This window comes from Oncorhynchus gorbuscha, linkage group LG12 (assembly GCF_021184085.1).
Source record: "Oncorhynchus gorbuscha isolate QuinsamMale2020 ecotype Even-year linkage group LG12, OgorEven_v1.0, whole genome shotgun sequence".
Lineage (NCBI taxonomy): Eukaryota > Metazoa > Chordata > Actinopteri > Salmoniformes > Salmonidae > Oncorhynchus > Oncorhynchus gorbuscha.
In genome coordinates, this window is record NC_060184.1 from 76,948,115 (window position 1) to 76,964,150 (window position 16,036).

Genomic DNA, 16,036 nt, shown 5'->3' on the forward strand with positions numbered 1-16,036 from the left:
AACCAGACTTGGTATACTTGTGGTCATATCTGAAGTCTGCAGATCAAGGGTTGTTCCACTATGAAGGTTTGTGGATGAATGATGTGAAATGGACTTCTGAACCAGTATGTTGCCCATTCAACTCTAATGGTGATTCTGAACCAGTATGTTGCCCATTCAACTCTAATGGTGATTCTGAACCAGTATGTTGCCCATTCAACTCTAATGGTGACTCTGAACCAGTATGTTGCCCATTCAACTCTAATGGTGATTCTGAACCAGTATGTTGCCCATTCAACTCTAATGGTGATTCTGAACCAGTATGTTGCCCATTCAACTCTAATGGTGATTCTGAACCAGTATGTTGCCCATTCAACTCTAATGGTGATTCTGAACCAGTATGTTGCCCATTCAACTCTAATGGTGATTCTGAACCAGTATGTTGCCCATTCAACTCTAATGGTGATTCTGAACCAGTATGTTGCCCATTCAACTCTAATGGTGACTCTGAACCAGTATGTTGCCCATTCAACTCTAATGGTGATTCTGAACCAGTATGTTGCCCATTCAACTCTAATGGTGACTCTGAACCAGTATGTTGCCCATTCAACTCTAATGGTGATTCTGAACCAGTATGTTGCCCATTCAACTCTAATGGTGCCTCTGAACCAGTATGTTGCCCATTCAACTCTAATGGTGACTCTGAACCAGTATGTTGCCCATTCAACTCTAATGGTGACTCTGAACCAGTATGTTGCCCATTCAACTCTAATGGTGATTCTGAACCAGTATGTTGCCCATTCAACTCTAATGGTGACTCTGAACCAGTATGTTGCCCATTCAACTCTAATGGTGATTCTGAACCAGTATGTTGCCCATTCAACTCTAATGGTGACTCTGAACCAGTATGTTGCCCATTCAACTCTAATGGTGATTCTAACATTTTCCTCTTCCTCTGTCACTGTCTTGTTCTCCCTCTCTGTTCTCAGGGATCCCCTGGCCCCCCCGGGCCCCCTGGACGTCCCGGAATGTTCAACTGCCCCAAAGGAGTAAGTATGACCCCCCCATTCTTTAATAAAGGTTCGAATCCAGGTCTTGTGACATGATTGGGCCAGTGGCCCACCAATCGGGGGCCCTTCCTATATCCATGTTTGTTCATGTCATTATCAGGTACTGTAGCTGTTCATGTCATTATCAGGTACTATAGCTGTTCATGTCATTATCAGGTACTATAGCTGTTCATGTCATTATCAGGTACTATAGCTGTTCATGTCATTATCAGGTACTATAGCTGTTCATGTCATTATCAGGTACTATAGCTGTTCATGTCATTATCAGGTACTATAGCTGTTCATGTCATTATCAGGTACTATAGCTGTTCATGTCATTATCAGGTACTATAGCTGTTCATGTCATTATCAGGTACTATAGCTGTTCACTTATCAGGTACTATAGCTGTTCATGTCATTATCAGGTACTATAGCTGTTCATGTCATTATCAGGTACTATAGCTGTTCATGTCATTATCAGGTGACTATAGCTGTTCATGTCATTATCAGGTACTATAGCTGTTCATGTCATTATCAGGTTCTATAGCTGTTCATGTCATTATCAGGTACTATAGCTGTTCATGTCATTATCAGGTTCTATAGCTGTTCATGTCATTATCAGGTACTATAGCTGTTCATGTCATTATCAGGTACTATAGCTGTTCATGTCATTATCAGGTACTATAGCTGTTCATGTCATTATCAGGTACTATAGCTGTTCATGTCATTATCAGGTACTATAGCTGTTCATGTCATTATCAGGTACTATAGCTGTTCATGTCATTATCAGGTACTATAGCTGTTCATGTCATTATCAGGTATTATAGCTGTTCATGTCATTATCAGGTACTATAGCTGTTCATGTCATTATCAGGTACTATAGCTGTTCATGTCATTATCAGGTTATAGCTGTTCATGTCATTATCTATAGCTGTTCATGTCATTATCAGGTACTATAGCTGTTCATGTCATTATCAGGTACTATAGCTGTTCATGTCATTATCAGGTACTATAGCTGTTCATGTCATTATCAGGTACTATAGCTGTTCATGTCATTATCAGGTACTATAGCTGTTCATGTCATTCAGGTACTATAGCTGTTCATGTCATTATCAGGTACTATAGCTGTTCATGTCATTATCAGGTACTATAGCTGTTCATGTCATTATCAGGTACTATAGCTGTTCATGTCATTATCAGGTACTATAGCTGTTCATGTCATTATCAGGTACTATAGCTGTTCATGTCATTATCAGGTACTATAGCTGTTCATGTCATTATCAGGTACTATAGCTGTTCATGTCATTATCAGGTACTATAGCTGTTCATGTCATTATCAGGTACTATAGCTGTTCATGTCATTATCAGGTACTATAGCTGTTCATGTCATTATCAGGTACTATAGCTGTTCATGTCATTATCAGGTTCTATAGCTGTTCATGTCATTATCAGGTACTATAGCTGTTCATGTCATTATCAGGTTCTATAGCTGTTCATGTCATTATCAGGTACTATAGCTGTTCATGTCATTATCAGGTACTATAGCTGTTCATGTCATTATCAGGTACTATAGCTGTTCATGTCATTATCAGGTTCTATAGCTGTTCATGTCATTATCAGGTACTATAGCTGTTCATGTCATTATCAGGTACTATAGCTGTTCATGTCATTATCAGGTTCTATAGCTGTTCATGTCATTATCAGGTACTATAGCTGTTCATGTCATTATCAGGTACTATAGCTGTTCATGTCATTATCAGGTACTATAGCTGTTCATGTCATTATCAGGTACTATAGCTGTTCATGTCATTATCAGGTACTATAGCTGTTCATGTCATTATCAGGTACTATAGCTGTTCATGTCATTATCAGGTACTATAGCTGTTCATGTCATTATCAGGTACTATAGCTGTTCATGTCATTATCAGGTACTGTAGCTGTTCATGTCATTATCAGGTACTGTAGCTGTTCTGCTCACTGTCCCTTTCTTTCGTTTTTTGCAGACAGTTTTTCCCATCCCTCCCAGACCGCACTGCAAAAAGGCCGTAAGTGACAGGCAGACAGCACAGAGCTGGGCAGGCTGATCTCAGGCCTGTCTGTCTGTCTCTGTGGGGTATTCTCTGTCTCTCACTCTCTCTCACACTCATAGAGCTGGGCAGGCTGATCTCAGGCCTGTCTGTCTGTCTCTGTGGGGTATTCTCTTTCTCTCTCTCCCTGTCTCTCTCCCTCTCTCTCGCACTCATAGAGCTGGGCAGGCTGATCTCAGGCCTGTCTGTCTGTCTCTGTGGGGTATTCTCTCTCTCTCTCACTCTCTCACACTCATAGAGCTGGGCAGGCTGATCTCAGGCCTGTCTGTCTGTCTCTGTGGGGTATTCTCTTTCACTCTCTCCTTCTCTCTCGCACTCATAGAGCTGGGCAGGCTGATCTCAGGCCTGTCTGTCTGTCTCTGTGGGGTATTCTCTTTCACTCTCTCCCTCTCTCTCTCCCTCTCTCTCGCACTCATAGAGCTGGGCAGGCTGATCTCAGGCCTGTCTGTCTGTCTCTGTGGGGTATTCTCTCTCTCTCTCCCCCTCTCTCTCTCCCTCACCCCCCTCCGTCTCTCTCTCCCTCTCTCCCCCTCCCTCTCTCTCTCTCTCTCTCTCTCCCCCCTCCCTCTCTCTCTCTCTCTCGTTCTCTCAATCATTCATTCACTCTCTCTCTCCCCCCCCCCCTCTCCTGTCCCCCCCTCTCAATCATTCATTCACTCTCTCTCCCCCCCACCCCCTGTCTCTCTCTCTCTCTCTCTCTCTCTCTCTCTCTCTCTCTCCTCTCCCTCTCTCTCTCTCTCTCTCTCTCTCTCTCTCTCTCTATCTCCCCCTCTCTCTCTCTTCCCCCTCTCTCTCTCTCTCTCTCTCTCTCTCTCTCTCTCTCTCTCTCTCTCTCTCTCTCTCTCTCTCTCTCTCTCTCTCTCTCGTAGTCACTCGTTTACTCTGTGATGTATTCCTTACTTCTTCATCATAAAAGGGGAATGTGCATGTTGCATCCATAGTCCCTAACCTATTCCAGGTGTGAATTGAGGATGTCTCCCAGCATGCTGCATGTCATATGGACATGGTGGTCATGTGGTTGGGGGGTTGCTCTTCCATTGTTTGGTTGGAAGACACTAACACCATTCCGGATGGTCCCCAAGATTGAATATTAAACATTCAAATTATATAATATTTTATATGAAGTCTGTTTCAGACATTGTAATTTCCAATAATTCCATTCAGATTGTATAACCATGTCATTGTTTTGTAAATACCAGGTTAATTGTGTTCCCAAATACAACATAACCTAAAGAATGTACTTACTATGTAAGGTCTTTCAGAAGTGAGATGAGCCAAATGTGATTGGTGTTTCCTGTCTTTCATGGGGGCCATCTTGAAAAAAATCATCTTTCTTCCATGGCAGTGGTGGTTACTGCATTGTTTCATGCTTCTAAACCTCCATTTTGTTACACATAGATTAAAAGATACATCCTGATGTGACCTCTGAATCTGTGGATGTATCATCACAATATATAATATCAAATGTTACATACATATAATGACCATCTTGTTTTAGTTTGTCTGAAATGCATGATGGGACATTTCTATATGGTCACTCAACTGTTCCTTTCATTCCCTGTTCTTGTTTCTGTTCAAGAAAGTATTTTAAACATGTTTGTTTCACTTTTGCAGATAAATGGCTCTGAGAATTCAACAAATGGTGAGTAAGAAGGACATGACATCACGTGACCTGGTATTTGTTTGTTGACAAGGAAAGCATCAATGGGGCGGCAGGGTAGCCTAGTGGTTAGAGTGTAGAGATGGCAGGTAGCCTAGTGGTTAGAGTGTAGAGGTGGCAGGTAGCCTAGTGGTTAGAGTGTAGAGATGGCAGGTAGCCTAGTGGTTAGAGTGTAGAGGTGGCAGGGTAGCCTAGTGGTTAGAGTGTAGAGGTGGCAGGGTAGTCTAGTGGTTAGAGTGTAGAGGTGGCAGGTAGCCTAGTGGTTAGAGTGTAGAGGTGGCAGGGTAGTCTAGTGGTTAGAGTGTAGAGGTGGCAGGTAGCCTAGTGGTTAGAGTGTAGAGGTGGCAGGGTAGTCTAGTGGTTAGAGTGTAGAGGTGGCAGGGTAGCCTAGTGGTTAGAGTGTAGAGGTGGCAGGGTAGCCTAGTGGTTAGAGTGTAGAGGTGGCAGGTAGCCTAGTGGTTAGAGTGTAGAGGTGGCAGGGTAGCCTAGTGGTTAGAGTGTAGAGGTGGCAGGTAGTCTAGTGGTTAGAGTGTAGAGGTGGCAGGTAGCCTAGTGGTTAGAGTGTAGAGGTGGCAGGTAGCCTAGTGGTTAGAGCGTAGAGGTGGCAGGTAGCCTAGTGGTTAGAGCGTAGAGGTGGCAGGTAGCCTAGTGGTTAGAGCGTAGAGGTGGCAGGTAGCCTAGTGGTTAGAGTGTTGGACTAGTAACCGAAAGGTTGCATGTTCAAACCCCTGAGCTGACAAGGTACAAATCTGTCGTTCTGCCCTTGAACAGGCAGTTAACCCACTATTCCTAGGCCGTCATTGAAAATAAGAATTTGTTCTTAACTGACTTGCCTAGTAAAATAAAATGAAAATGGTGACACACAACACAAGACCTCTGAGACCTGCTGCATCCAATACAACATATTAAATAGAAGAACAAAAACATTGTCTGTCATTACTTTGTTGTGTTGTCTTCTCTTTAATGCGACGGCCTAATGCTCAACTGTTGTTCCTTATCTGACCTGTAGGGGGGCCGGATTGTCCTTCGTCTGGGACCAAAGGGGACAAGGGGGAGAGGGGCTTCCCTGGGATGCCTGCCCCGCCACGTGAGTCACATTGGATGGATCATTGTTTACCTAACAGTATTATTTCAGTTCTACTTTTTTTTGTCATAATGCCTGTGTCATTATTCATGTAGACATGTTATTATCTTTAATAATCAATGGATGTTGTATTTTTTTTCTACAGTCACAATGCTTCCCAAAGGAACTATGGTGAGTTGAGTTTATGTGTGTGTGTGTGTGTGTGTGTGTGTGTGTGTGTGTGTGTGTGTGTGTGTGTGCGTATGGGTGGGTGGGTGGGTGGGTGGGTGGGTGGGTGGGTGGGTGGGTGGGAGGGTAGGTGGGTGGGTGGGTGGGTGGGTGGGTGTGTGTGTGCTTACCTCTCACAGTTTGTGTGTCTGTCTGTCCACAGGGGAACAAAGGGGACAAGGGGGAGAAGGGGGAGGCTGGGTCACCTGGTATGCGTGGGACATCTGGAATGGTGGTGAGTCTCGTTTCCGTGGAGACCACACTCTCCCAAAGCCACGCCCACCCACCACAGCTTTGACCAATTACACTTACTGAGAAGACCAGCATGCAACATAGACACATGAGATGAGTACAACATCGGTATCATCTTAATTTGAGGGTGTTATTACGGTCTATGACCACTTTTGATGGTGTGCTAGATAGCTAAAGAATGTTTGGTGAGTTTCAGTCGAGCTTAATTGCTGCACGAGATGATTTACGTCTGAAATGAGCTGTTTTGGTTGTTTTTCTTGTGAGGATTTTGAATTTGGCCGCAATGGCAAAATGCTGGTTTACATGAAAGGGAATACAAATATTTTGGAATTCTTTCAAATTCAGATGCTGCATCAAAAGGGATTTGTAATACTGGCTCTATTTAAATAACCTCACAGAGTCATGGGGTTTAAATAACCTCACAGAGTCATGGGGTTTAAATAACCTCACAGAGTCATGGGGTTTAAATAACCTCACAGAGTCATGGGGTTTAAATAACCTCACAGAGTCATGGGGTTTAAATAACCTCACAGAGTCATGAGGTTTAAATAACCTCACAGAGTCATGGGGTTTAAATAACCTCACAGAGTCATGGGGTTTAAATAACCTCACAGAGTCATGGGGTTTAAATAACCTCACAGAGTCATGGGGTTTAAATAACCTCACAGAGTCATGGGGTTTAAATAACCTCACAGAGTCATGGGGTTTAAATAACCTCACAGAGTCATGGGGTTTAAATAACCTCACAGAGTCATGGGGTTTAAATAACCTCACAGAGTCATGGGGTTTAAATAACCTCACAGAGTCATGGGGTTTAAATAACCTCACAGAGTCATGGGGTTTAAATAACCTCACAGAGTCATGGGGTTTAAATAACCTCACAGAGTCATGGGGTTTAAATAACCTCACAGAGTCATGGGGTTTAAATAACCTCACAGAGTCATGACGTTTAAATAACCTCACAGAGTCATGAGGTTTAAATAACCTCACAGAGTCATGAGGTTTAAATAACCTCACAGAGTCATGGGGTTTAAATAACCTCACAGAGTCATGGGGTTTAAATAACCTCACAGAGTCATGGGGTTTAAATAACCTCACAGAGTCATGGGGTTTAAATAACCTCACAGAGTCATGGGGTTTAAATAACCTCACAGAGTCATGAGGTTTAAATAACCTCACAGAGTCATGGGGTTTAAATAACCTCACAGAGTCATGAGGTTTAAATAACCTCACAGAGTCATGAGGTTTAAATAACCTCACAGAGTCATGGGGTTTAAATAACCTCACAGAGTCATGGGGTTTAAATAACCTCACAGAGTCATGGGGTTTAAATAACCTCACAGAGTCATGGGGTTTAAATAACCTCACAGAGTCATGGGGTTTAAATAACCTCACAGAGTCATGGGGTTTAAATAACCTCACAGAGTCATGGGGTTTAAATAACCTCACAGAGTCATGGGGTTTAAATAACCTCACAGAGTCATGGGGTTTAAATAACCTCACAGAGTCATGGGGTTTAAATAACCTCACAGAGTCATGGGGTTTAAATAACCTCACAGAGTCATGGGGTTTAAATAACCTCACAGAGTCATGACGTTTAAATAACCTCACAGAGTCATGAGGTTTAAATAACCTCACAGAGTCATGAGGTTTAAATAACCTCACAGAGTCATGGGGTTTAAATAACCTCACAGAGTCATGGGGTTTAAATAACCTCACAGAGTCATGGGGTTTAAATAACCTCACAGAGTCATGGGGTTTAAATAACCTCACAGAGTCATGGGGTTTAAATAACCTCACAGAGTCATGAGGTTTAAATAACCTCACAGAGTCATGGGGTTTAAATAACCTCACAGAGTCATGGGGTTTAAATAACCTCACAGAGTCATGAGGTTTAAATAACCTCACAGAGTCATGGGGTTTAAATAACCTCACAGAGTCATGGGGTTTAAATAACCTCACAGAGTCATGAGGTTTAAATAACCTCACAGAGTCATGGGGTTTAAATAACCTCACAGAGTCATGGGGTTTAAATAACCTCACAGAGTCATGGGGTTTAAATAACCTCACAGAGTCATGGGGTTTAAATAACCTCACAGAGTCATGGGGTTTAAATAACCTCACAGAGTCATGAGGTTTAAATAACCTCACAGAGTCATGGGGTTTAAATAACCTCACAGAGTCATGGGGTTTAAATAACCTCACAGAGTCATGGGGTTTAAATAACCTCACAGAGTCATGGGGTTTAAATAACCTCACAGAGTCATGGGGTTTAAATAACCTCACAGAGTCATGGGGTTTAAATAACCTCACAGAGTCATGAGGTTTAAATAACCTCACAGAGTCATGAGGTTTAAATAACCTCACAGAGTCATGGGGTTTAAATAACCTCACAGAGTCATGGGGTTTAAATAACCTCACAGAGTCATGAGGTTTAAATAACCTCACAGAGTCATGGGGTTTAAATAACCTCACAGAGTCATGAGGTTTAAATAACCTCACAGAGTCATGGGGTTTAAATAACCTCACAGAGTCATGGGGTATTAATATTAATTCAAGGTAAAATGACTGTAGATGAAAGCACTGGGTCTGTTTCAGGGCCCTCAAGGAGAAACTGTTATGGGGCCCCCTGGCCATCCAGGCGTTCCGGGGTCTCCAGGTACTCCGGGGTATGGAAGACCTGGCCCTGAAGGCCCCCAAGGGCCTCCTGGACATCCCGGAGCACCCTCTCCAGGTAAGATTTGTGGTCACCCTTTGTGGCATTTGCTGTATAGTGTAATATGCTCACTAGCTACTCATAATAAAATGTTACGTTTGTTTGTCTCCCATTTTTGTAATTCCAGCTGTGACCATCCCTGGACCTCAAGGCCCCCCTGGCCCAGCTGGACCTCCTGGGGCCTCTGCCGTGGTGAGTCAGTCTGTCCCCTCCGTTATTCCATCACTTATCCGTCCCCGTCACATCATAATGTCATCCAGTCATACCATCAATTGTCAATCCTGTAACATCATGTAATCCTTGTTACGTAATCACACGTCCATCATCAAATAACCCCAGACACACTACAGATAAAATGTCTGTCTTCCTCAATTGCCCTGACCAGTGTCTGGAGATAAAATGACTGTCGTCTCCTCAATCACTCTGGCCAGTGTCTCCCCAACAATTACAGTGTTATAAACAGTCATAGATATTTCCTTCCAGTCTGAAAAAGGTGCTTCTCTCCTGTGTTTTTCCTTTAGATGGAGACGTTTCCTTCCAGCGAGGTCATGATGCAAAGGACGATGAACAGCAGAGAGGGGACCCTGAGCTTCATCACCACGGGGACAGGCAAACTCTACATCCGGGTACAAGAGGGATGGAAGGAGGTCCTGGTACAGTAGCATCTCTGGTCTCTGTCCTCCATGTGTCTCTGGTCCCTGTCCTCCATGTGTCTCTGGTTCCTGTCCTCCATGTGTCTCTGGTCCCTGTCCTCCATGTCTCTCTGGTCCCTGTCCTCTGTGTCTCTGGTCCCTGTCCTCCATGTGTCTCTGGTCCCTGTCCTCCATGTGTCTCTGGTTCCTGTCCTCCATGTGTCTCTGGTCCCTGTCCTCCATGTCTCTCTGGTCTCTCGTGTGCGTGTCCTCCATGTCTCTCTGGTCTCTCTGGTCCCTGTCCTCCATGTCTCTCTGGTCCCAGTCCTCCATGTCTCTCTGGTCCCTGTCCTCTGTGTCTCTGGTCCCTGTCCTCCATGTCTCTCCGGTCCCTGTCCTCCATGTCTCTCTGGTCCCTGTCCTCCATGTCTCTCTGGTCCCTGTCCTCCATGTCTCTCTGGTCTCTCATGTGCCTGTCCTCCATGTCTCTCTGGTCTCTCTGGTCCCTGTCCTCCATGTCTCTCTGGTCCCTGTCCTCCATGTCTCTCTGGTCCCTGTCCCCCATGTGTCTCTGGTCCCTGTCCCCCATGTGTCTCTGGTCCCTGTCCCCCATGTGTCTCTGGTCCCTGTCCTCCATGTCTCTCTGGTCCCTGTCCCCCATGTGTCTCTGGTCCCTGTCCTCCATGTCTCCATGTCCTCCATGTCTCTCTGGTCCCTGTCCTCCATGTCTCCATGTCTCTCTGGTCCCTGTCCTCCATGTCTCTCTGGTCTCTGTCCTCCATGTCTCTCTGGTCCCTGTCCTCCATGTCTCTCTGGTCCCTGTCCTCCGTGTCTCTCTGGTCCCTGTCCTCCATGTCTCTCTAGTCCCTGTCCTCCGTGTGTCTCTGGTCCCTGTCCTCCATGTCTCTCTGATCCCTGTCCTCCATGTCTCTCTGGTCCCTGTCCTCCATGTCTCTCTGGACCCTGTCCTCCATGTCTCTCTGGTCTCTCTGGTCCCTGTCCTCCATGTGTCTCTGGTCCCTGTCCTCCATGTGTCTCTGGTCTCTGTCCTCCATGTCTCCATGTCCTCCATATCTCTCTGGTCCCTGTCCTCCATGTGTCTCTGGTCTCTGTCCTCCATGTCTCCATGTCCTCCATGTCTCTCTGGTCCCTGTCCTCCATGTCTCTCTGGTCCCTGTCCTCCGTGTGTCTCTGGTCCTTGTTCTCCATGTCTCTCTGGTCCCTGTCCTCCATGTCTCTCTGGTCCCTGTCCCCCGTGTGTCTCTGGTCCCTTTCCTCCATGTCTCTCTGGTCCCTGTCCTCCATGTCTCTCTGGTTCCTGTCCTCCATGTCTCTCTGGTCCCTGTCCTCCATGTCTATCTGGTCTCTCTGGTCCCTGTCCTCCATGTATCTCTGGTCCCTGTCCTCCATGTCTCTCTGGTTCCTGTCCTCCATGTCTCTCTGGTCCCTGTCCTCCATGTCTATCTGGTCTCTCTGGTCCCTGTCCTCCATGTATCTCTGGTCCCTGTCCTTCATGTGTCCATGTGTCAATAGTGTCAATAGTGAGCTGTGAATATATCTGATATGTTTGGTGTTTTCCTGTGTCTCTGACTTGCACAGCTTGGTAACTTGATCTACCGCCCAGTCAATATCCCTCTACCTGACACGGTAAGGACAGTAGAGATGAGGATGGGACATGTTCGACTGCATGAATTGTCTGCTCATGTCTCCCATTGTCCTCAATGGATTCTTTACGTGAAAGTGCATTGTAGACCTCCATATAATGGATGCTTATAGCAGAATATGATGTGTGATTGCTGATTGTAATCCAGTTAGTAACAAACGTTTGCCTCCTTAGGCTCAGCCAGGCACCGCCAGAAGATATGGGGTAAGTTTGTTGACCAAAAAAAACGACAAGATTGGCTAAGCGTTTGCACCTGTGCAAAGTTAGCTGTTGTTATTTCATAGAGGAACAATAAAGTTTTTTAAAAACAGTCTTTATTTACACTTCTATATTCTTACTCACATCTTTACTTCAACTTTTGTTTCACCCGGGGGTTGTTTTATGAAACTTTGCACTGGAGCCAAGAAACAGTCAATCAAAATGCATTATGTAAACTTTCTGCTCCCGAGTTAGTAGTTAGAAAACTTCTAGATACCAAAAAGGAGAAAAACTGAGGGGGAAAAAGTTCAAACTTTTGTTATTGTTCGTGAAAACAAGTCATTGGTTTGGCTCAAGTCTGGCCACAAAATGAACTGGAGTCTAAATGTGATTTAGCTTTTGGTTTGAGTATTCTACTTCTGGATTAAATTACTATCTGTGTGCTGTCGTTGAAGGACTGCCCAGGTTCGAGTTTTAGACGTTTAGATTCCCATTTCACAGTAGCAGACAGTCCATTCTGTACCAAGACCATCACCATAGAGAGATGAGAATGATACTGTTGATGACTTAACATTTGTGTGTTTGTGAATGTGCACATTATTATTATTTTTTAACATTTTAGTAATTTGTTATTGTTGTTATTGTTGAGAAGTGCCTTGCTCAAGGGTACGTCAGGAGGTTTTTCACCTAGTCTGCTCAGGAATTCGAACCAGCGACCGTTCGGTTACTGGCCCAACTCTAAAGGGCTCTGCATGGTCAATCTGACGTCTGCATTGTCCGTGCAGCATTTTACCGTCATAGGGCCTCTGCAGAACTCAGGACCTTCATACTTCTTCGGGCTTCGTGGAGCAGAGCAGAGCGATTGTGAAGGACGTTGTCAAGGAAGTGAGTTCGTGTTAATACAGGACCTCCAGCTCTCACCTCCAGTCAACCAATCATGGCGAAGCCCTCAGCATTGTTACAACATTTGAGAGGCGCCCGACGATGCGGTCTCAATTTGGCCTCTGCATGCCTCCAAAGGCTCCGAAATTGAGTCACATCATCCATACGACGCCTCCGACCACATTTTCAGATCAAGCATAAAATTGACTTTAATCGCTAGGCTACCTGCCGCCACACGTCAGTTATGACGTTTTTGTTTGGTTACCTTGACCACCTGGAGTAGCGGAAGGATCACTCTGAACGAGGTGGCGGTTTAGAATACACACCAAATGGAGCATCTCTAATCCTCGGTCTCTTCCTCAGCTCAACCTGGTGGCCCTGAACCAACCCTACACAGGGAACTTCAGTGGCGATGACATGACAGACAAGCATCTCTAATCCTCAGTCTCTTCCTCAGCTCAACCTGGTGGCCCTGAACCAACCCTACACAGGGAACTTCAGTGGCGATGACATGACAGACAAGCATCTCTAATCCTCGGTCTCTTCCTCAGCTCAACCTGGTGGCCCTGAACCAACCCTACACAGGGAACTTCAGTGGCGATGACATGACAGACAAGCATCTCTAATCCTCAGTCTCTTCCTCAGCTCAACCTGGTGGCCCTGAACCAACCCTACACAGGGAACTTCAGTGGCGATGACATGACAGACAAGCATCTCTAATCCTCGGTCTCTTCCTCAGCTCAACCTGGTGGCCCTGAACCAACCCTACACAGGGAACTTCAGTGGCGATGACATGACAGACAAGCATCTCTAATCCTCGGTCTCTTCCTCAGCTCAACCTGGTGGCCCTGAACCAACCCTACACAGGGAACTTCGGTGGCGACGACATGACAGACAAGCGGTGCTATGACCAGGCCATGGCCATGGGTCTGCCTGCCAACTACCGAGGCTTCGTATCCTCAAAAATCCAGACGATTAATAAAGACCTGGTCCCCCAGAGGTTCAGACAGAGCTACCCCATAACCAACCTCAGGGTAAGCCAACCTCTCTCATCTTAAGATCATCCAAGGTCAGTGTATACCGCCGCGTTGAAACAACATGAAGTGTCAGTCAACTCAACTCGTTCTGTATTCACAGGGGGACATTTTGTTCAGTAACTACAAGTCTATCTTCACTGGGGGTGGAGGCAAATTCCCATCAAACATCCCAATCTACTCCTTCGACGGACGGGACGTAATGGCAGACCCCTTCTGGTGTGTGTGTGTGTGTGTGTGTGTGTGTGTGTGTGTGTGTGTGTGTGTGTGTGTGTGTGTGTGTGTGTGTGTGTGTGTGTGTGTGTGTGTGTGTGTGTGTGTGTGTGTGTGTGTGTGTGTGTGTGTGTGTGTGTGTGTGTGTGCGTGTGTGGTGAAGTCTAGGTTGCCCTCATACTATATCTCTGTCTGAATAGTAAAGACTACATAAACACCCTCATCTTCCCGCAAAAAGCTGCTTCACCAAATGATAAATGGGTTTGGAAGAACGTGGGCATGAGGGTCGGAGGGGAACACACATGGCTGTTTCCACAAAGTGCAGGATAGCACAACCCGCAATCCAGACACTGAGGGTTGTACCGTTGTGTGTTTCAGCCCGGGCCCATGCGAGCCAGCTGTGTCCACCCTCTATTGCTTCTATTTATATACCGCCTCGCTGAATTTATCAGGCCCGACAAACCAGAGACTAGAGGCTGGCAATTGTGGCTCCAAAGTGGCTTTTTTATAGATGTTTTTCAAACAGACGCTTTCCTAGTTTGTGGCGAGGTCTTATTTGAGAACGTGTATGAATAGATAGAGCCTGGGCACAACAAAAAAAAGGATATGGCTATTGATGTCATCTGTTATGTTGAGGTCGCATCTGTAGGAAGGGATTTCAGTGCCAACGGAACAGATTGAATTGAAACGATCTATACATTGGTGGGTATCTCTGCTCAGTTCGGGGCGGCATTCGTTCCCATTATGTTTTTTAAAATATTTGTTCATGGTAGCGGATTTAAACTATTTATTGGTGTTTGCGTGAACATCTGTTATGTATGCCAGTATGACTTTAATGTGTGGGCGTGTGTGTAGATGTGTACATGTAATATAATAATATAATATAATAATAATATATGCCATTTAGCAGACGCTTTTATCCAAAGCGACTTACAGTCATGTGTGCATACATTCTACGTATGGGTGGTCCCGGGGATCGAACCCACTACCCTGGCGTTACAAGCGCCATGCTCTACCAACTGAGATGTGTCTCTGTATGTGCTGTATCCATACACCCTCCCATTATATATGTATTTATCTCTTCCGCAGGCCTAAGAAGAGCATCTGGCATGGCTCTAATACGTTTGGCAACCTGTTGGTAGACCGGTCCTGCGATTCGTGGCAGTCTGACAACATGGCCATCATGGGCCAGTCGTCCAATCTAGCTTCAGGCTTCCTCCTGGGACAGCAAGCACAAAGCTGTAGCAACCAGTTCGTGGTCCTTTGCATCGAGACCAGAGATCATGTTTAACACACCACTCCTCCACATTCATCTGCTCTCATCTTATCACTCTGGAAAGGTGTCAAGTATATGTACATTCCTTTATGAACATTTCATCATTGTCATCGATATTTTCTTCCTCTCCCATCCTCTGATTGGTTGGTTGACTGACTGAGATGAGATGGCGGATACTTGCCTGTCGATACCAGCTCCAAATCATGGCTTTGCTGTGTTTTTCAAAGCCAACTTTCAAGATTATTTCTCACTACAGATGTTTCTCCTACTCAAGATGTCACCTTTGGTCTTCCAGTGATTGGCCATGTTTATCATTTGTCCTATTAGGTCATTCTTTAAGAAATGTTTGTTCCATTAGACCAGGGCCAATAGCATATTTCACATGCATAACACCCATATTCTACAAAGGTGTTCAGTAAAGAAATGCTGATGCACTACTATATTAGATGGGTTTCTACGTCCAGTGATTTCTCATTTGAGCATCAATTTCTCTCAGAATTTCATTTCAAATCAACATCTTATTTATACCGTAACTACACATAACGTGAATGAATCAAATTATTAAGGTTAAGTATGTAATGTATAGTTTGTTTGTCAGGGACTGTTTTAGTTTTTTGTAATTTTGTTGTACAGCAGTCCTGTTATGTCGCTAGAATTTAGATTTGATAGGTAGCTAGTTAGATGTGACTTCATTCAACATTCTTTCCATTAATCACATAGCAATTCACTACAAAAAAAGTTATAATTTATGAAATTCATAAGTGATTTTATCAATTATAAGTGAGTATATTTTATACAATCGTTGGTGCTTATTGATTAAAAATGTTTTTCATTTTCTTAATAATCTGAGTCTGATATAATCTGTTTTGTAATCTAGTCCTGTTACGTCGAGTCTGTACTGTGGTTAAAGGACAAGACAGACCAATACAGATCATCAACCAATCAGCCGTGTGTAGTAGATCAAAATCAAATCAAACTTTATTGGTCGCGTACAAAGTTTCGCTGATGTCATAACAGGTTCAGCGAAATGCTTATGTTACCAGCTCCTACTAATGCAGTAAAATGTCAAACAAGTTCACTTTTTCATTCATATATATATATATA

General features: G+C 44.6%; 1 protein-coding gene across 3 annotated transcripts in view; it reads left to right on the forward strand.

Annotated features, from left to right (window-relative positions):
- The window catches only part of LOC123991412 (collagen alpha-1(XVIII) chain-like), a 133,454-nt gene extending 117,678 nt beyond the window's left edge, over positions 1 to 15,776 (forward strand). Inside the window, exons 28-41 of one of the 3 annotated variants that reach the window (XM_046292986.1) lie at positions 969 to 1,028; positions 3,032 to 3,073; positions 4,730 to 4,757; positions 5,785 to 5,862; positions 6,005 to 6,030; positions 6,230 to 6,301; positions 8,917 to 9,052; positions 9,162 to 9,226; positions 9,556 to 9,687; positions 11,266 to 11,313; positions 11,504 to 11,533; positions 13,243 to 13,443; positions 13,547 to 13,662; positions 14,746 to 15,776. In XM_046292986.1, coding sequence (XP_046148942.1) covers positions 969 to 1,028; positions 3,032 to 3,073; positions 4,730 to 4,757; positions 5,785 to 5,862; positions 6,005 to 6,030; positions 6,230 to 6,301; positions 8,917 to 9,052; positions 9,162 to 9,226; positions 9,556 to 9,687; positions 11,266 to 11,313; positions 11,504 to 11,533; positions 13,243 to 13,443; positions 13,547 to 13,662; positions 14,746 to 14,947 — 1,236 coding nt within the window. In that variant the 3' untranslated portion in view covers positions 14,948 to 15,776. Of the gene's footprint in view, positions 1 to 968; positions 1,029 to 3,031; positions 3,074 to 4,729; positions 4,758 to 5,784; positions 5,863 to 6,004; positions 6,031 to 6,229; positions 6,302 to 8,916; positions 9,053 to 9,161; positions 9,227 to 9,555; positions 9,705 to 11,265; positions 11,314 to 11,503; positions 11,534 to 13,242; positions 13,444 to 13,546; positions 13,663 to 14,745 lie in introns of those variants that run through there. The other 2 variants (XM_046292987.1, XR_006830792.1) reach the window with 2 other exon arrangements.
- The last annotated feature ends 260 nt before the right edge of the window (positions 15,777 to 16,036 follow it).